This window comes from Schistocerca gregaria, chromosome 11 (genome assembly GCF_023897955.1).
Source record: "Schistocerca gregaria isolate iqSchGreg1 chromosome 11, iqSchGreg1.2, whole genome shotgun sequence".
Lineage (NCBI taxonomy): Eukaryota > Metazoa > Arthropoda > Insecta > Orthoptera > Acrididae > Schistocerca > Schistocerca gregaria.
In genome coordinates this window covers 102,646,714-102,667,663 of record NC_064930.1, presented here as the reverse complement: position 1 = coordinate 102,667,663, position 20,950 = coordinate 102,646,714, and the positions used below count along the sequence as shown (strand labels likewise).

At 43.2% G+C, this 20,950-nt stretch overlaps 1 protein-coding gene across 1 annotated transcript in view; it reads left to right on the top strand.

Moving 5' to 3' along the window:
• LOC126295146 (high affinity cGMP-specific 3',5'-cyclic phosphodiesterase 9A-like) overlaps positions 1–20,950 on the top strand; it is a 2,007,270-nt gene that overhangs the window by 1,944,066 nt on the left and 42,254 nt on the right. Inside the window, exons 13-14 of the mRNA XM_049987432.1 lie at positions 4,552–4,713; positions 17,112–17,351. Coding sequence (XP_049843389.1) covers positions 4,552–4,713; positions 17,112–17,351 — 402 coding nt within the window. The remainder of the gene's footprint in view (positions 1–4,551; positions 4,714–17,111; positions 17,352–20,950) is intronic.

Sequence of the window (20,950 nt, the reverse complement as noted above, 5' to 3'; positions counted from 1 at the left end):
GGTCCACAGCTTCATGGGGTTGAGCCACGCTCGGACCCTGCCACCAGCTGTTCCCCACTGAAATCAGGACATATCTGACTAGGCAACGGTTTTCCAGTCGTCTAGGGCTCAATCTATTTGGTTAGGAGTCTAAGGGGGGGGGGGGGGTGCTCCAGGCGATATCATGCTGCTAGTAAAGACACTCGCATTGGACGTCTGCTACCATAGCCCATTAACACCTAATTTCGTCGCACTGGCCTAACGTATATGTTGGTCGTACTCCCACATTGGTTTCTGTGGTTATTTCAGAAATGTTGCTTGTCTGTTAGCACCGACAACACTGCTGCTCTCGGTTGTTAAGAGAAGGCCATCGGCCATGGTGTTGTCTGTGGTGAGAGGCAATGCCTGAAATTTGCTATAGTTGACACACGTTTGACACTGTGAGTCTTGGAATATTGAATTCCCTAACAATTTACAAATTGAAATGTCCTACACATGTAGCTGGGAATAACATTCAATGTTGTAAATGTGTTAATTGCCATCGCCCAACCATTTGATATGAATCACCTGAGTGCAAATGACAGTTCTGTCAATGCACTGCCCTCTTATACCTTGTGTAAGGATACTACTGCGATTTTTAGATGTGTGTATGGCTATCTCATGACTTTTGTCACCTGAGTGTACACGTGTATATACTGCATATTTGTAACAGATGTATTATTGTACGATTGCTGCTTCTTATTAAGCAGCAATACCAACTAATACACCTAGAGTAGATGATATTCGCTCAGAATTATTAATATCCTCGGGAGAACCAACCATGAAAAGAACTTGTCTTCTTCATTATTTTAAAGGAAACATTTTCATTCTGGGTGTGATGCTTATAAAGTATATTTCTGAAAGTAGTAGTTCGACCACTGTACATTGTTGTTTTTATTTCTTTCTTCGTGACTAGATTTGTAGCTCGCTGGCCATTTACAGCTTTGTAGGTGATTGCTTAATTGTAGTCAATAAGTCCTGTAAGATATAGGAGTTACTAGACTGAAACTACTATAAAACTTACTGGCAAGTTAAAACTCTGTCCCAGAGTGGTCTCAATCCTAGGAAGTTGCCTTTCATGGGCAGATGTTCTTCTGACTGAGCTATCCAGCTTCTGCTCAGGACCTGGAGTGAGGCAGGGATGTGAATCTTGCAGAATTTATCAGTCAGTGGAATGTTTCTCCGCAAAAGGCAAAGACCCTAGCATCCTGGTGGACACTTTAAATGTGGCAGCTAGTATCATAGTAGACAGTTATAGATCTGTATAAATAATCCTTTATTAGTGAAGATTGCAAAAATTATTTATTGTCCTTCATAACTTTACAGTCCGACTAAAACAGCTAGCCACTTTCAGATCAAATTTTACAAAAACTGTTGTATCTAATGACCACCCTCACACCAGGCTATGTACTACGAGTCATATTTAAAATGATGACAACTTTTACAAATGGCTTTCAACTGTATAGTATTAAAAATGTGAACGTTGTTGTTATGAATGCCGGTATGCAATGCATTGATATGTTTCTGAATCAGCTGTCATACCTTACATTCTGGGAAGAAAATTGCGATAGACATTACTGTGTCTAATCAACAGGCCAGTTGGAGTCACATTGTCATCGATAACTTACATATTTGTGCTTAACGGCGTTGAGTACAAAACTGTTGAGCTATGAATGGTGTTAAGGACAAGCATCAAATTTGTCAGCGGCCATGTGTCTCCTACAAGCCTCTTGATTAGATGCAGCGATGGTTGTCTTATTTGATATAAAGATTGCTACCTGTTTTAGACGAAATTAGTTACCAATAATTATAAATAATTTTTTTGATCTTGACCAATAAAGGATTTGTCATAAGAAAACATAACCTTTAACATTGGTAGATTGCTAATCTCCAAGTTGCTTATGTCAGGTTTAGATTAGATCAGATTTACTTTCATTCCAATTGATCCGTAGTGAGAAGGTCCTCCAGGACATAGAACATGTCAGAAAAACAACAACACATGACAAATATTTACAACTCAAACAGATAAGCTAATGTACCATTCCACAGGTCCAAGTGGCATGGTCGACATTTTTTAATGAATGCTATATGGAAAAATCATTTTGGAAATACTAATGGACTGAATTTAAGATAAAAAGTTTATTTATTTATTTATAAGGTAATAAACGTGTAATACAACTACTAAATACTTATTTACAATGTTCACATTACTTCACTGAACTGGTGCAGAAGTTAGATTGTACTAAAACACACACACACACACACACACACACACACACACACACACACACACACACACACACACACGCACGCACGCACAACTACTAAATACTTATTTACAATGAACACATTACTGCACTGAAATTGTGCAGAAGTTTTATTATATATATATATATATATATATATATATATATATATATATATATATATATATATTAAAAACAAAGATTCCAAGCTTACCAAGCGGGAAAGAGCCGGTAGATAGGCACAATGAATAAAACACACAACAGAATTTCGCAAGAGTGTCTTTCCGCCGTCCACCTAACCTTCGTAACCTCTTGGTTCATCCCTATGAAATCCCCAAACCACCTTCCCTACCCTCTGGCTCCTACCCTTGCAACTACCCCCGGTGTAAAACCTGTCCTATGCACCCTCCCACCACCATCTACTCCAGTCCTGTAACCCGGAAGGTGTACACGATCAAAGACAGAGCCACGTGTGAAAGCACCCACGTGATTTACCAACTGAGCTGCCTACACTGTGACGCTTTCTATGTGAGAATGACCAGCAACAAACTGTCCATTCACATGAATGGACACAGGCAGACAGTGTTTGTTGGTAATGAAGATCACCCTGTGGCTAAACATGCCTCGGTGCACGGCCAGCACATCTTGGCACAGTGTTACACCGTCCGAGTTATCTGGATACTTCCTACCAACACCAACCTATCCGAACTCCGGAGAAGGGAACTTGCCCTTCAATATATCCTCTCTTCTCGTTATCCACCAGGCCTCAATCTCCGCTAATTTCAAGTTGCCGCCACTCATACCTTACCTGTAATTCAACATCATCTTTGCCTCCACACTTCCGCCTCGACTTACATCTCTGCCCATACTCTTTGCCTTTAAATATGTCTGTGTATGTGCGGATGGATATGTGTGTGTGTGTGTGTGTGTGTGTGTGTGTGTGTGTGTGTGTGTGTGTGCGAGTATATACCTATCCTTTTTTCCCCCTAAGGTAAGTCTTTCCACTCCCGGGATTGGAATGACTCCTTACCCTCTCCCTTAAAACCCACATCCTTTCATCTTTCCTTTTCCTTCCCTCTTTCCTGACGAAGCAGTCACCGGTTGCGAAAGCTCGAAATTCTGTGTGTGTGTTTGTGTGTTTTATTCATTGTGCCTATCTACCGGCGCTCTCCCGCTTGGTAAGTCTTGGAATCTTTGTTTTTAATATATTTTTCCCATGTGGAAGTTTCTTTCTATTTTATATATATATAGAGAGAGAAACATTCCACGTGGGAAAAATATATCTAAAAACAAAGATGATGTGACTTACCAAACAAAAGCGCAGGCAGGTCGATAGACACACAAACATACACACAAAATTCAAGCTTCTTCAGGAAAGAGGGAAGGAGAGGGAAAGACGAAAGTATGTGGGTTTTGAGGGAGAGGGTAAGGAGTCATTACAGGGTAAGGAGTCATTCCAATCCCGGGAGCGGAGAGACTTACCTTAGGGGGAAAAAGGACACGTATACGCTCGCGCACACACACACAAATATATCTATATCAGTTGATTCTACAGAGAAATTGATCACTGGAGTAGAAGGTCTTGGCCACCAATAAATGCTTTAGGCTTCTCTTAAACTGAATAATTTCATTGGTTGTTAAGCTCTCTACGGCTGCTGGCAAGTTAACATCAAAACACCAGGCAGGTTGCCTATCGGCATGAAGTACACCAGATGACTACGTGGATCATATATATACTAAGATGGTATCTGTTCTTTCGGACATGTCCGAAAGCAGCTAAGGGTGTTCATTTCATTGTTATTGCGTGGATTATTCCACATGATACCTCTGTCTGTATCACTTGCAATGGTGATAGCCATTGGGCATCTGTTCGCATGAGTTCTTACCAAGTAGAGTAGCATTGTCGTTAGCACACTGCATTCATATTCAGTAGGACGGTGGTTCAAACCCCCACCTCTGGCCATCAAGCCGACCGCGGTGGTCTCGCGGTTCTAGTCGCGCAGTCCGGAACCGTGCGACTGCTACGGTCGCAGGTTCGAATCCTGCCTCGGGCATGGATGTGTGTGATGTCCTTAGGTTAGTTAGGTTTAAGTAGTTCTAAGTTCTAGGGGACTAATGACCACAGCAGTTGAGTCCCATAGTGCTCAGAGCCATTTGAACCATCTGGCCATCAAGATTTCGTTTTTTTTGTGATTACACCAAATTGCATAAGGCAAATGCACGGATGGTTGCTTATAAAGTGCACTCGACAGGACGTAAAACACTAACCTGCTCCCTCCTCCGCCAGGAGTTCTTCAAGCAGAGCGATGCGGAGAAGCTGGAGGGCCTGCCGGTGACGCCCTTCATGGACCGAGACAAGATCACCAAGCCGTCCTCGCAGTGCAGCTTCATCGGGTTCGTGTTGCTGCCGCTGTTCGAGGCCCTGGGCGATCTCTTCCCTGCCCTCAACGTGAGTACCACACATCACCAAATACTATGTAGTTTAGCTCAAAAAGCCCAGTGTCCAATAGGTTCTCAAATCAACATGCCTCATGCATTCATGTACACTTCTCTTGTGCTCCTGGGTTTGTCCCCTTTTGCATCGCTTCATTTGAGGTGATTTTAAACGATTGAAAACCAAACAAAATACTTCAGAATGAGATTTTCACTCTGCAGCAGAATGTGCGCTGATATGAAACTTCCTGGCAGATTAAAACCGTGTGCCAGACTGAGACTCGAACTCGGGACCTTTGCCTTTCGCGGGTGACTGCTCTAGAGGAGAGCTTCTGTAATGTTTGGAAGGTAGGAGACGAAGTACTGGCGAAAGTAAAACTTTGAGGACGGGCCATGAGTCGTGCTTGGATAGCTCATTGGTAGAGGACTTGCCCGCGAAAGGCATAGGTCCTGACTTCGAGTCTCGCTCCGGCACACACTTTTAATCTGCCAGGAAGTTTCAAACAAAATACTTCCATAGTGTTATTTTTTATGATTCAGCGCAGAAAAACGCCTTATTACTCTACTTCCACGTGACCGAGCGAAGTGGCCTAGCGTTGAGCACACTGTACTCATATTCAGGAGGATGGTGGTTCAAACCTGCACCTAGTCGTCCTGACCTACAATTTACGTGGTTTCCCAAAATGGCTTAAGCCAAAAGCAGATGTGGTGCCGTTGAAAGGGAGCGGCTGCTTTAATTCTCCATCCTTCCAAAATCCGAGCTTGTACTCCATCTGTAACGACCTCAGAGTCTACATCTACATCTACCACCCAACGGTGTGTGGCGGAGGGCACTTTACGTGCCACACTGTCATGACCTCCCTCCCCTGTTCCAGTCGCGTATGGTTCGCAGGCAGAACGACTGCTGGAAAGTCTCCGTGCGCGCTGGAATCTCTCTAATTTTACATACGTGATCTCCTCGGGAGGTATATGTAGGGGGAAGCAATATATTCGATACCTCGTCCAGAAACGCACCCTCTCGAAACCTGGACAGCAAGCTGCACTGGGATGCACAGCGCCTCTCTTGCAGAGTCTGCCACTCGAGTTTTCTAAACATATCCGTAATGCTATCACGCTTACCAAATAACCCTGTGACGAAATGCGCTGCTCTTCTTTGGATTTTCTCTATCTCCTGTCAACCCGACCTGGTACAGATCCCACATTGATGAGCAATACTCAAGTATGGGTCGAACGAGTGTTTTGTGAGCCACCTCCTTTGTTGATGGACTACATTTTCTAAGCTCTCTCCCAATGAATCTTAACCTGCCTTACCAACACTTAATTTTATATGGTCATTCCACTTCAAATCGTTCCGTACGCATACTCCCAGATATTTTACAGAAGTAACTGCTACCAGTGTTTGTTCTGTTATCATATAATCATGCAATAAAGGATCCTTCTTTCTATGTATTCGCAATACATTACATTTGTCTATGTTAAGTGTCAGTTGCCACTCCCTGCACCAAGTGCCTATCCGCTGCAGATCTTTCTGCATTTCGCTGCAATTTTCTGCTGCAACTTCTCTGTATACTACAGCATCAGCTGCGAAAAGCTGCATGGAACATCCGACACTATCTACTAGGTCATTTATATATATTGTGAAAAGCAATGGTTTCATAACACTCACCTGTGGCATGCCAGAGGGTACTTTAACGTCCGTAGAAATCTCTCCATTGAGAACAACATGCTCTGTTCTGTTTGCTAAAAAATCTTGCATGATGAAAATGTCAAGATGTTGGCAGGACGTTATTCACTAATCTCTTCCTCCTCCCTCTTCCTTGTTCTCCTCTTCCACCTGGTGTACTCAGTGTTGACACCACACTATAAACTGTAGTCCGTTTAAAATTACTTGACAGTTGACGTCTGTCAGTCGCCACTACGGTGTTGCCACATCAGCCACCAGCTATCGCTCGGTTATGGGCGACACACAAACACGATGGGTCACTTCAAAAATGCCATTAACGTGTAACGCGGAGCAATGTCGGAAGTGACAGCTGCGAGATATGTCAGAAATGCGAGGCGCTCTGTCGTCAACTGATTTTAAGTGGCCAATCACTGAACTGCTGCAGATGACGGGTTTTGTAGGCCTGAATTTAAAATCGTGTCCTAAGCCAACCATGGCCTCATGACGTGTCATGACTCTGAAAAAGTGCTGGTCTGCAGCAGAATTAAAATCGGGATAGCCTTGTTCGCGGCTATTAAAGCTAACCTCTACAAGCAAACTCCAGACAGAAATAGTTCAGTTTCAGCGCTAAAAGCAAATCGTAATTTGTCGCTGTAACTGTCTACTTGAAACTATGCTCTCACTAACTACATGAGGTGCCGCATTACCAACTGATGACCTGGTTGGAGCCGGGTTTGCAGATTATAGACGACACAGGCAGATTCTACAGGAAGAAAGTTAATACGATGATGAAAAAGACGCGGCAAAGAATTAGAAATAAAAGAAATTACATTTAAACCAATTAACTGAATAAAAATTATAAACAAACATTTATGATTGGATTTAGAAAAACAGATATTTCACGACATTTGAACCTACAGTCTTCAACATGGCAGGTTGTTATGCTAACCTTTGTGGTAAATTGAAACACTGAGTCAAGTTGTTGTATTGTATGAATGCAGAGTCTCGCAGTGATAACATTGAATAAAATGGTTCCGGTTTTCCAACCGCATCAATTGCTTAAAACTACACGAGCTTTTGGCCAAGCACTCCTTGGCCATTGTCAAGTGATATGACTGCCATACCACTTGAAAATGGCCAGGGAGTGCTTGGCCAAAAGCTCGTGTAGTTTTAAGCAATTGATGCGGTTGGAAACCCGAGAACATTTTACTCAAGTTGTTGTATATTTGACATCATCCAGTCGCAATGATGAATGGCAGCCATCAAAAAATCGGCTTCACACAATGTCGTGTGAAGCTTATCTAATGTAAGATAATCTCTGTGATTATGATCACCTGTATATGACGCTGAATCGCATCTTGTACGGAAATATCGAGTAGTGTTTAGTTAGGGCTGTGTATGAAACGTGTGCATTTCATTAGTCCTGGACGAGGAACTGGAACTGAACTGACCAACTGTTGTGGCAGTTTGGCAACAGTGAACGGTTCGGGCGTGACGCTGAGTGCTCTGACTGAAGAAACCTGGCCTCAACGTGTGATCTGTCGAATGTCTAGTAAGTTTAATCAGACTACTGTAACTAATCACCTGAACAGCTCTACTGTATAGCAACAGGATCAAGCATCCGATTACTTTAAAAATGAGTTATTGTGTTAGATACCATACATTGAGCATGTAAGCGAGAAAAAGTTTAGAAAAGGTTTAAAATTATGTTTAAAGCTTGTTCAATGTTGCTAAGTGCTCTCATTATAAAACACTGTATCAGTACGTTCTATGTAAACTGCAGTCCATTTTAATCAAAAGCTAGTTTTTCTCACATCTCTGTGTTTAGGTCGAGATACCTCATCAACTGTGTGCCGTATAGTGACACAAGTTTGCAGGTACATTCAGTGGTATATTTGGATGCTGCGTGTAAAATATGTTCCAAATAGAGTTAGTAGTGAAGAAGTAATGATTTAAAATGTCATTCGTGTTGCTGAAGTTTTACTGCATGGTCAGCGATAATGCAGTAAGTGATAAACTCTTTTCCTTTCGTAAGCTTATGGTGATTTTCAGCGAGAAAAGGTTTCGGAAAGATTTGGAATTATAAGTAAAATTTGTTGAAAGTCACTAAGCGCTCTTATTCCGGAATCCTGGATGAAGAATATAGCGTGGCTAATTTTCGCGCAAGTTACATTGCCCCAGAACATACACACATTTTCCATTGTAACTCTCTACTTGTACTGCCGTGTTACACCTTTAACGTAAGATTATAACTCTTACTGAGTAGACTATGCCAGCGTATTTGAAATTAGGCCAACAATTGTATCAAATATTGAGGATCACATCTGCATTGCCTCTGGAAGCCGGTAGATGGTCAACGTGCCATCGAGATTTAGTAAAATAATCAGCGAACCATGAGCTGATTTAGCCATTTAGTAATACAGATAATGTATTTGTATGTTTCAGTTAATTGTTATCAATTAGTGATGTGATTTGGATGAATCAGATTACTTGCGCCAAGGTATTTGGAGCTTGTACCTCGACTTCATTTTCCTCAGAATGCCTTTCTAAGAAATTGTCGAAAAGTATTTTGAGCAGTACTCTGATATTCAGGCTTAGCAGAATTAATTCATCAAGTCTATCCCTCAAAAAACCTGTTCTCTCATTGCTAACAAGAAGAGTTTTGATTTCAACATTAAGGTACCACAATGCACCATTAATATTCCTCATTCCACTGGAGGCAGGGGCTGAAAGATTCAGAACTATCAGATTAATAATTTTTATTTTGGTTGGAGCCACAGTTTAGGTAAATTTTTTGAATGATGCTGCCGCCATTTGACTGTATTAATTTTATTTTATTCGTATACAATCCATATTTCGGCCTTAGCCCATTTTCAATCACAAAGACTTACTTACAAGTCAAAGGACATCAGGATGGTATGGAACACGATCCTTGTCAGAAAAGTATATATTGTCACATAGGCCTGATTTGCTATTAGTAAAAAATGAAACATCCCTAAAACGCTAAAAATATTGCAGACATTCATTTGTGGACCCCATAGCACAGCTGTTACATGAAACCGCTAACCAATAAACAGATATGCTATAGGGACCTGAAATGAAAGTCTGCAGTACATTTAGGCTTTTTAGAGATTTTTTTTCATTTTTATTAATGGCAAATGTGGCCTATGTGACACTATATACAGGGTGATTCAAAAAGAATACCACAACTTTAAAAATGTGTATTTAATAAAAGAAACATAATATAACCTTCTGTTATACATCATTACAAAGAGTATTTAAAAAGGTTTTTTTTTCGTTCAAAAACAAGTTCAGTATGGCCCCCTCCAGACACTCGAGCAATATCAACCCGATACTCCAACTCGTTCCACACTCTCTGTAGCATATCAGGCGTAACAGTTTGGATAGCTACTGTTATTTCTCGTTTCAAATCATCAATGGTGGCTGGGAGAGGTGGCCGAAACACCATATCCTTAACATACCCCCATAAGAAAGCGCAGGAGGTAAGATCAGGGCTTCTTGGAGGCCAGTGATGAAGTGCTCTGTCACGGGCTGACTGGCGGCCGATCCATCGCCTCGGGTAGTTGACGATAAGGTTTCATAAGTAACCTTTTTCGTAGGACTCTCCATACAGTTGATTGTGGAATTTGTAGGTCTCTGCTAACTCTGCAAGTCGATTTTCCTGGGCTGCGAACAAATGCTTGGTGGATGCGTGCTACATTTTCATCACTCGTTCTCGACCGTCCAGAACTTTTCCCTTTGCACAAACACCCATTCTCTGTAAACTGTTTATACCAACGTTTAATACACCACCTATCAGGAGGTTTAACACCATACTTCGTTCGAAATGCACGCTGAACAACTGTCGTCGACTCACTTCTGCCGTACTCAATAACACAAAAAGCTTTCTGTTGAGCGGTCGCCATCTTAGCGTCAACTGACGCTGACGCCTAGTCAACAGCGCCTCAAGCGAACAAATGTATAACTAAATGAAACTTTATAGCTCCCTTAATTCGCCGACAGATAGTGCTTAGTTCTGCCTTTTGTCGTTGCAGAGTTTTAAATTCCTAAAGTTGCGGTATTCTTTTTGAATCACCCTGTACTTTTCTGACAAGGATCGTGTTCCATACTGTCCAGATGTCCTTTGACATGTGAAGAAGGTTTTGCACTTGAAAATGCAAATATAGATCTAAAACAATAAAAAAAACATTGCTACAGTCAAATGACGGCAGTGTCATCAAAAAAAAGTATCAGATTAATAAGATATGCTTTCTAGTTATTTACAGAAGAATGCAAAAATGGGCAGGAGCCGACCTCAGCTAAGTTCAGTTTTGGTTCTGGAGAGAGGGAGGAATACGTGAGGCCATGCTGACTCCACAGCTTATCCTGTAGGAGAGGTTGAACAAGGATAACATACGTTTATAGCTTTTGCAGATTCAGAGAAACTTTTCGATAACGTTGACTGGAATAAGCTGAAGGCAGCACGCATGAAACACAGCGAACTGAATTATCAGTTATTTTAGGCTAAAAGCCAATTTCCCGTACACTTCAGTACATTATGAAAAAAAATGGGAGTACCATTTGTGAAAGTGCACATCCCGTTAATAAGATTTGAGCCAGGTTGATACTAACAGCAAAGAACACCCGTTATATACTGGGCAAACAAACTATTCCATCGATACAAGACGTGATACATGACGTCACGGTCACCATGACATGCGTGGGCAAACAGTGAAATGGAAAAATTTGACGGGAGGGATGCACTTACCGTTTCCTGATAGCATGCAACACTGCCTGAGTTTAGTTTCTAGTTCACTGCCAACACTGGTGGATTAAGTGCCAACCCTTCTCTACGACGTCATTTCCATAGCTGTTCTACTCTGTTCAGATATGCAGATCCAAGTCTACATGCTGCTCTGTAAACCACACTTAAGTGCCTGAAACCCAAGGAGAATAACAATGGGCCAATGAGTGGTTGTAGTAAAACATACTTTCTTAACAAATTTTTTATTTGACATTAACCAGTTTGCATTAGTAATGTAGTTAATTTCTGATTTGAAATTTTGTACACGAGTTATTTTATAATCATTCTGTCTATTCTAATAAGTTTTATATTTGCCTGTTTGGTAACAACAGAGCAACTCCGAACATGGAATACGGGATGCAGAACATGGAACATGCAAAGCGAAATACAGAAGTCAGACACGCAGAATACAGTCATGAAATACGGAACAGAGAACGCAACTCATTATTAATGCGACACAGAATACACATGTGCAACAAGAAAAACTGGATACGGAAGACAAGACACGGATTCGAAATACAAAATGCATACAGAAACACAGAACCAGGACTGCAAAACATGGAAAATGAAAGGCAGAACTTAGATGATAAACACAAAATATGGAACACGCAACCAAAACATGGAACACAGAAAGTCTAACACAGGATGCACATACAAAACTCAGAACAGGGACTACAAACGTGGGAAATGGAACACAGAACATGGAACACAGACGTGAAACACAAAAGTGGAACATTGAACGTAGAACATGGAAAGTGAAAAAGAGAATGCAGATGTGAAACGGGAAACAGAGAACACAAAATATGGAAAATGGAACCTAGACATGAAACACAAAATATGGAACACAGAACATGCAAAAGCGGAAAGCTGATCAAGGACATGGACCACATAATATGAGACACGGAAGACACAAAATGTGAGGAGGAACACAGAACAGGGATCTAAGAACCTTGAGCACAAGAAATAGAGCCACCCAGAACATGGAACACACAGCACCGAACACAGGACATGGAACAAAGGTCCTTTAAATAGAATGTAGAACACCCAACATGGAACATGGGACATGTAACACAGAATAAAGAACTAAAAACATGAACGCAGAAAATGAAACACAGAACATGAAACAAAGAACATGGAACTAAGGACACACAACTAAGGATATTTAACATAAAATACGCAATACAGTCATCAACTACAGAATATGGAACATTAGACATGCGACACAGAAAACTGAACTAAGAACATTTAACATAGAACATGGAACACAACACATAAGATGCACAGTATGGAACTAAGAACAGAAATGCAGAACGTGGTAGTCGAAACAGGAGAATACAACATGGAACTAACAGCATCTAACACAGAATGTTGAACCAGAAGATGGAAGGGAATGAAAACACACAATTTGGTATGCTGAACACAGAACACAAAGCACAGAATGCAGAACATACACTATTGGCCATTAAAATTGCTACACCACGAAGATGACGTGCTACAGACGCGAAATTTAACCGACAGGAAGAAGATGCTGTGGTATGCAAATGATTAGCTTTTCAGAGCATTCACGCAAGATTGGCGCCGGTGGCGACACCTACAACGTGCTGACATGAGGAAAGTTTCCAACCGATTTCTAAAAATGGTTCAAATGGCTCTGAGCACTATGGGACCTAACATCTGTGGTCATCAGTCCCCTAGAACTTAGAACTACTTAATCCTAACTAACCTAAGGACATCACACACATCCACGCCCGAGGCAGGATTGGAACCAGCGACCGTAGCGGTCGCGCGGTTCCAGACTGAAGCGCCTAGAAGCGCACGGCCACACCTGCTGGCCAACCGATTTCTCATACAAAAACAGCAATTGACCGGCGTTGCCTGGTGAAACGTTGTTGTGATGCCTCGTGTAAGGAGGAGAAATGCGTACCATCACGTTTTCGACTTTGATAAAGGTCAGATTGTAGCCTATCGCGATTGCGGTTTATCGTATCACGACATTGCTGCTCGCGATGGTCGAGATCCAATGACTGTTAGCAGAATATGGAATCGGCGGGTTCAGGAGGGTAATGCGGAATGCCGTGCTGGATCACAACGGCCTCATATCACTAGCAGTCAAGATGACAGGCATCTTATCTGCATGGCTGTAATGGATCGTGCAGCCACGTCTCGATCCCTGAGTCAACAGATGGGGACGTTTGCAAGACAACAACCATCTGCACGAACAGTTCGACGACGTTTGCAGCAGCACGGACTATCAGCTCGGAGACGCATCTACATTGACTCAGCAGATCAGCAGTAGGGCAGCCGAGTGAAACCTATTGTACCTCGACGTGAACCAGGCTGCAATTAAAGTCACTAATCTATGTTCCGGGATAAAGTTTTTTTTTTTTTTTTAACTAAATGAAAGCCTGGAAATTTTGTCCTCAGTTAATATATTCCGAAACTTGGGTGAACAAGTATCATTGCCAAGCCCGTGCTAGTCTTAACATTGTCACTCACAATCCTTTTCACTCACGTTAGCAAGTTTATGGTGCTGCATTTCCCGAAAACATAATAGCCACAAAAATACTGATTGTTTTTGATTGAGAATGCTCGCCAAATATTACGTCTCTCGGTACCAAAAGCAGTCACAGTTTTTTACTCACCGATCTGCTCAATACGCCACGCGGAATATATGTCTTTTCTCGTCACAAAATCCACTTAAAACTTCCAAAATTTCTACACGCCCATTGGAATAATTATGCCGTCACTTTACCACACTTTTGATGTATGAAACACTGCTAGATCCGGCAACTAATCGTTTCCTTCGGAACCACAACTACACATGTCCGAACTGTTTCATGGCTAGGCTCAGACTCCTCTCTAGAATACTCCAAGTCTTCTCTACCAGCAGAGAAGGGCGCGCGAAGAATATTGCTTTACCATTGGTCAGTTTACTCAACAGCCAATAGCAAAACAACATTCTCCTGTGTCAGTCCGTGCTTTTCATCCATAACCAATCGCAAAATAATAAACCTAACGACTGCACTTTTACCGACGTAATTATCTAATATGCTGAAGTTTTGCTTATGCATAAAGTTATTTACTATTGTTATTTATCCCTCAATTAACTTTCACTTTACCATAAACTTACTTTACAAATCTATTCTACAAAAATTTCCTTTGTTCATATCCATACTTCTTTGAAATGTTCCCACACAAAACCTTACTACACAACTCGTTAAACAGTTATCTTCATATTAAACTTAAACCACACTCACGCATCATTCATACTGCTAAAACACATTTATAACATTTTATATACACAAAAAGACATATAACACTTTATGAAAATACTAGAACAGTTTATGAAAAACATTCTGTTACTTTAGTGCACTCTAGTGGCCACAATGTAAACTAAAATCACAGTCCCCCTACACATTACTGTCCTCTATCGGCTGATACATCAACTACGTGCGCGTCCAGTCTCGCCTCACCATCTGTCACTATCCAGCTCTGAGACACATCTCCCACCTAACCGCCTCCAAGGCAGGATCGGTATACGGCGCTACGCCTCGACGACGAACCCGTTTGCACGAAAGGCAAAACGTCATTTTTTCGGAATCCAGGTTCTGTTTATAGCATCATAATGGTCGCATCCGTGTTTGGCGACATCGCGGTGAACGCACATTGGAATTCGTCACCGCCATACTGGCGTGTCACTCAGCGTGATGGTATGGGTTACACGTCTCCGTCACCTCTTGTTCGCATTTACAGCACTTTGAACAGTGGACGTTACATTTCAGATGTGTTATGACCCGTGGCTCTACCGTTGATTCGATCCCTGCGAAACCCTACATTTCAGAAGGATAATGCACGACCGCATGTTGCACGTCCTGTACGGGCCTTTCTTGATACAGAAAATGTTCTACTGCTGCCCTGGCCAGAACATTCTCCAGCTCTCACCAACTGAAAACGTCTGGTCAACGCTGGCCGAGCAACTGGCTCGTCGCAATACGCCAGTCACTATTCGTGATGAACTGTGGTATCGTGTTGAAGCTGCACGGGCAGCTGTACCTGTACACGCTATCCGAGGTCTGTTTGACTCAATGCTCAGGCGTATCGAGGCTGTTATTACGGCCACAGGTGGTTGTTCTGCGTACTGATTTCTCAGGAGCTATGCATCCAAATTGCGTGAAAATGTAATCGCATGTCAGTTCTAGTGCATTTGTCGAATGAATACCCGTTTGTCATCTACATTTCTTCTTGGTGGCCAGTAGTGCAGAAAATGGAACACCGAACTTGGAGCACAGAACACATACAGGGTGTTTCAAAAATGACCGCTATATTTGAAACGGCAATAAAAACTAAACGATCAGCGATAGAAATACACCGTTTGTTGCAATATGCTTGGGACAACAGTACATTTTCAGGACAAACTTTCGAAATTACAGTAGTTACAATTGTCAACAACAGATGGCGCCGCAAGTGATGTGAAAGATATAGAAGACAATGCAGTCTGTGGGTGCGCCATTCTGTACGTCGTCTTTCTGCTGTAAGCGTGTGCTGTTCACAACGTGCAAGTGTGCTGTGGACAACATGGTTTATTCCTTAGAACAGAGGATTTTTCTGGTGTTGGAATTCCACCACCTAGAACACAGTGTTGTTGGAACAAGACGAAGTTTTCAACGGAGGTTTAATGTAACCAAAGGACCGAAAAGCGATACAATAAAGGATCTGTTTGAAAAATTTCAACGGACTGGGAACGGGACGGATGAATGTGCTGGAAAGGTAGGGCGACCGCGTACGGCAGCCACACAGGGCAACGCGCAGCTAGTGCAGCAGGTGATCCGACAGCTGCCTCGGGTTTCCGTTCGCCGTGTTGCAGCTGCGGTCCAAATGATGCCAACGTCCACGTATCGTCTCATGCGCCAGAGCTTACACCTCTAACCATATAAAATTCAAACGCGGCAACCCCTCAGCGCCGCTACCATTGCTGCCCGAGAGACATTCGCTAACAACATAGTGCACAGGACTGATGACGGCGATATGCATGTGGGCAGCATTTGGTTTACTGATGAAGCTTATTTTTACCTGGACGGCTTCGTCAATAAACAGAACTGGCGCATACGGGGAACCGAAAAGCCACATGTCGCAGTCCCATCGTCCCTGCATCATCAAAAAGTACTGGTCTGGGCCGTCATTTCTTCCAAAGGAATCATTGGCCGATTTTTCAGATCCGAAACGATTACTGCATCACGCTATCTGGACATTCTTCGTGAATTTGCGGCGGTACAAACTGCCTTAGACGTCACTGCGAACACCTCGTGGTTTATGCAAGATGGTGCCCGGCCACATCGCACGGCCGACGTCTTTAATTTCCTGAATGAATATTTCGATGATCGTGTGATTGCTTTGGGCTATCCGAAACATACAGGAGGCGGCGTGGATTGGCCTCCCTATTCGCCAGACATGAACCCCTGTGACTTCTTTCTGTGGGGACACTTGAAAGACCAGGTGTACCGCCAGCATCCAGAAACAATTGAACAGCTGAAGCAGTACATCTCATCTGCATGTGAAGCCATTCCGCCAGACACGTTGTCAAAGGTTTCGGGTAATTTCATTCAGAGACTACGCCGTATTATTGCTACACATGGTGGATGTTTGGAAAATATCGTAGTATAGAGTTTCCCAGACCGCAGCGCCATCTGTTGTTGACAATTGTAACTACTGTGATTTCGAAAGTTTGTTTGTCTGAAAATGTACTGTTGTACCAAGCATATTGCAACGAGCGGTGTATTTCTATCGCTGCTCGTTTGGTTTGTATTGCCGTTTCAAATATACCGGTCATTTTTGAAACACCCTGTACACGGAACACAAAGTATGCAGCACAGGAGCTGAAGACAGAAGTGTGTGAGACACTTAGATAGGTCCGGAGGAGTGTGAGGTGTTGTTGTTGTTGGTGTTGCAGCCGCTGCTGGTGCAGCCGGTGCGCGACGCGCTGGACCACTACCGGAGGCTGAACGAGGCGGCCAAGGACGAGCAGCGCGCGCACCGCAAGAGCGTCAGCGTCGCCGTGGACGCCGGGGGCGGCGCGCAGCTGCCGGGCGACGCCGCCCCCGAGGCGCCGGCTGGCGGCCTCCCCAAGTCCACCTCCGGCCAGTCGGTGCGCTCCAGGAGGGCGTTCGGCTCCATGGGCGGCCTCATCCACGTGAGTAGAGCGCCGTCCCGTCCACACAGAGCACTGTCGGGAGTAACTCACAACTGGTTCATCTCCTACCTCAACAACATCTACATCCATACTCCGCAAGCCACCTGACGGTCTGTGGCGGAGGGTACTTTGAGGACCTCCACCGGTCCTCCCTTCCATTCCAGTCTCGTATTGTTCGTGGAAAGGATTGTCGCTATGCCTCAGTGTGGGCTCTAATCTCTCTGATTTCATCCTCATGGTCTCTTCGCGAGATATACGTAGGAGGGAGCAATATACTGCTTTCCTCGGTGAAGGTATGTTCTCGAAACTTCAACAAAAGCCCGTACCGAGCTACTGAGTGTCTCTCCTGCAGAGTCTTCCACTGGAGTTTATCTATCATCTCCGTAACGCTTTCGCGATTACTAAATGATCCTGTAACGAAGCGCGCTGCTCTCCGCTGGATCTTCTCTATCTCTTCTATCGACCCTATCTGGTACGGATCCCACACTGCTGAGCAGTATTCAAGCAATGGGCGAACAAGCGTACTGTAACCTACTTCCTTTGCTTTCGGATTGCATTTCCTTAGGATTCTTCCAATGAATATCAGACTGGCATCTGCTTTACCGACGATCAACTTTATACGATCATTCCATTTTAAATCACTCCTAATGCGTACTCCCAGATAATTTATGGAATTAACGGCTTCCAGTTGCAGACCTGCTATTTTGTAGCTAAATGATAACGGATCTTTCTTTCTATGTATTCGCAGCACACTACACTCGTCAACATTGAGATTCAATTGCCATTCCTGCACCATGCGTCAATCCGCTGCAGATCCTCCTGCATTTCAGTACAATTTTCCATTGTTACAACCTCTCGATATACCGCAGCATCATCGGCAAAAAGCCTCAGTGAACTTCCGATGTCATCCACAAGGTCATTTATGTGTATTCTGAATAGCAACGGTCGTACGACACTCCCCTGCGGCACACCTGAAATCACTCTTACTACGGAAGACTTCTCTCCATTGAGAATGACATGCTGCGTCCTGTTGTCTAGGAACTCTTCAATCCAATCGCACAATTGGTCTGATAGTCAATATGCTCTTAATTTGTTCATTAAACGACTGTGGGGAACTGTATCGAACGCCTTGCGGAAGTCAAGAACAGGGCATCTACCTGGGAACCAGTGTCTATGGCCCTCTGAGTCTCGTGGACCAATAGCGCGAGCTGGGTTTCACACGATCGTCTTTTTGGAAATCCGTGCTGATTTTTACAGAGTAGATTTCCATTCTCCAGAAAAGTTATCATACTCGAAAATAATACGTGTTCCAAAATTCTACAACTGATAGACGTTAGAGATATAGGTCTATAGTTCTGCACACCTGTTCAATGTCCCTTCGTGAAAACTGGGATGACAGACAGCTCTTCTCCAGCACCTTAACTTCACACTACCTGCCACTTTCCCAGTAGGTGTGAACCCTTCACCACCTTTGCTTCGTGCTGTGGCCCGTGTTCACCTTGGTCTTCATTCCCTTCTAAGGACACTGAGACTGGTATTACGATTAATCAAGGAAAACCCCCAGTTGGGAAAGGGAGCGAAAATTAGTTGGTTACTGTCGAGTTCCAATTTGCAGTTCCTTTCTTGATTACTTCAACCATTAAAAGTCATTTCTTTATGACTTGGCCAGGAACAGATCCAAACAGCTAGCAGGCATGAGTGTCTTTTCAAAAAAATTTACTTAACAGTTAAAGGCCAAGCCATTATATTTTATGTTTTGATAAAACATTTGGTAACAAATCAAAATTTTCCAAGTAATGAAATTAAAAACTTTACCGTTAATAGCGAAGCCATTTTACTTAAAACAGACTTTGATAAAGAATTTAATAACAAAATTAAAACCTTCCATGTAATGAAACAAAAATACCAATTGCTTACAATTTTGCTACCGAACATGTAGAGAGCCACTTCTTTAAAATTTTGCCATAACAAGATATTAAATTACAAGGGCTCGCTAACAGGGTGGCAGAACTAGCATGCTGGCCGGAGTGGCCGAGCGGTTCTAGGCGCTACAGTCTGGAGTCGCGCGACCGCTACGGTCACAGGTTCGAATCCTGCCTCGGGAATATATGTTTGTGTTGTCCTTAGCTTAGTTAGGTTTAAGTAGTCAAAAGTTCTAGGGGACTGATGGCTTAGCAGTTAAGTCCCATAGTGCTCAGAGCCATTTGAACCATTTTTTTGAGAACTAGCATTTTCAAAGAATGCCAAGTAGATTAAAACAATCAGAGTAAAGATACAGTCATTCACCTTTTACAATAGCTAACAATTTTAAAGCCACGTAATTTTCAAAAAACCACCAATGAAAGGCAAAAATAACCTTTTCAAACAGTGGCTGAAAACAATCAGAGTAAAATACAACCATTTAACATTTTTCTCATTTCCTACCGGGCAGTACTAATAAGAAGCGCAAAAGATCACAGTCTATAAATACACCAGCGACAGGGACAGGAAACCCGAGCTGCCACAAGGCAGATAAGATGCAGGTTGCACAAACAAGAATTCTTCAATTAACATTTAAACCTTTAACCAACTTAACTTGCAGTTGAACTCCGATGCAAAGGTTCCGACCGTGTCCACGTCGCCAGCGTACCCAACTGGACACAGTCTCGCAGCCACGCGCTCTGTCACCGGAGCCCTCGTCTTCTCTGTAAACACGGCGGCGAAATACCACTGTTCAGGTTAGGCGAGTTACCAAGTCCATCACTCCCGCCTCCAGACGGAAAATTTAAAATCCTTTGCCACTCCCACCCTGTCTCGGAACCACAGCCGTGGCCCCCAGGTGCTCACAGCAAGAGCTTACAGCCTTGCCCCGTCAACTCGTCCCACACGTCTCGCACCGCCAGGACAGACCACGCGGCTTCTCGGAACAACAGCCAACTCTCCACTGCCACACCACGCCGCGGTCTCAACTACGACATTCTCTAATTTCCGATTTTAAAAACTGACCGACCGACTCCCCTCCGCTAGGCAGCCAACCGGCCATCCCCCCACAGATCTTATTCCCTTACACAAGGCTAACAGAAAGCAACGACTCGAAGATCGATAAGATCAGGCATGCGCCAGAGGGGAATCTCAACAGAATCGTACGCAGCATAACAATAAATATGAAAGAATCAATTAACGATGGAATGGAAGGACTCGGAACAATATTAACAGCGCGAGCTATGTTGAGAGCCGACACACGGCTCACACACTACTCCAGCTGCCCTCCAATACTAAATTGGTGATCCCTCGATGCCTCAGAACATCTCCTACTAACTGGTCGCTTCTTCTGGTCAAGTTGTGCCACAAACTTCTCTTCTCCCCAATCCTATTCAATACCTCCTCATTAGTTATGTGATCTACCCATCTAATCTTCAGCATTCTTCTGTAGCACCACATTTCGAAAGCATCTATTCTCTTCTTGTCTAAACTGTTTATCATCCACGTTTCACTTCCATACACGGCTACACTCCATACAAATACTTTCAGAAACGACTTCCTGACACTTAAATCTATACTCGAGGTTAACAAATTTCTCTTCTTCATAAAGGCTTTCCTTGCCATTGTCAGTCCACATT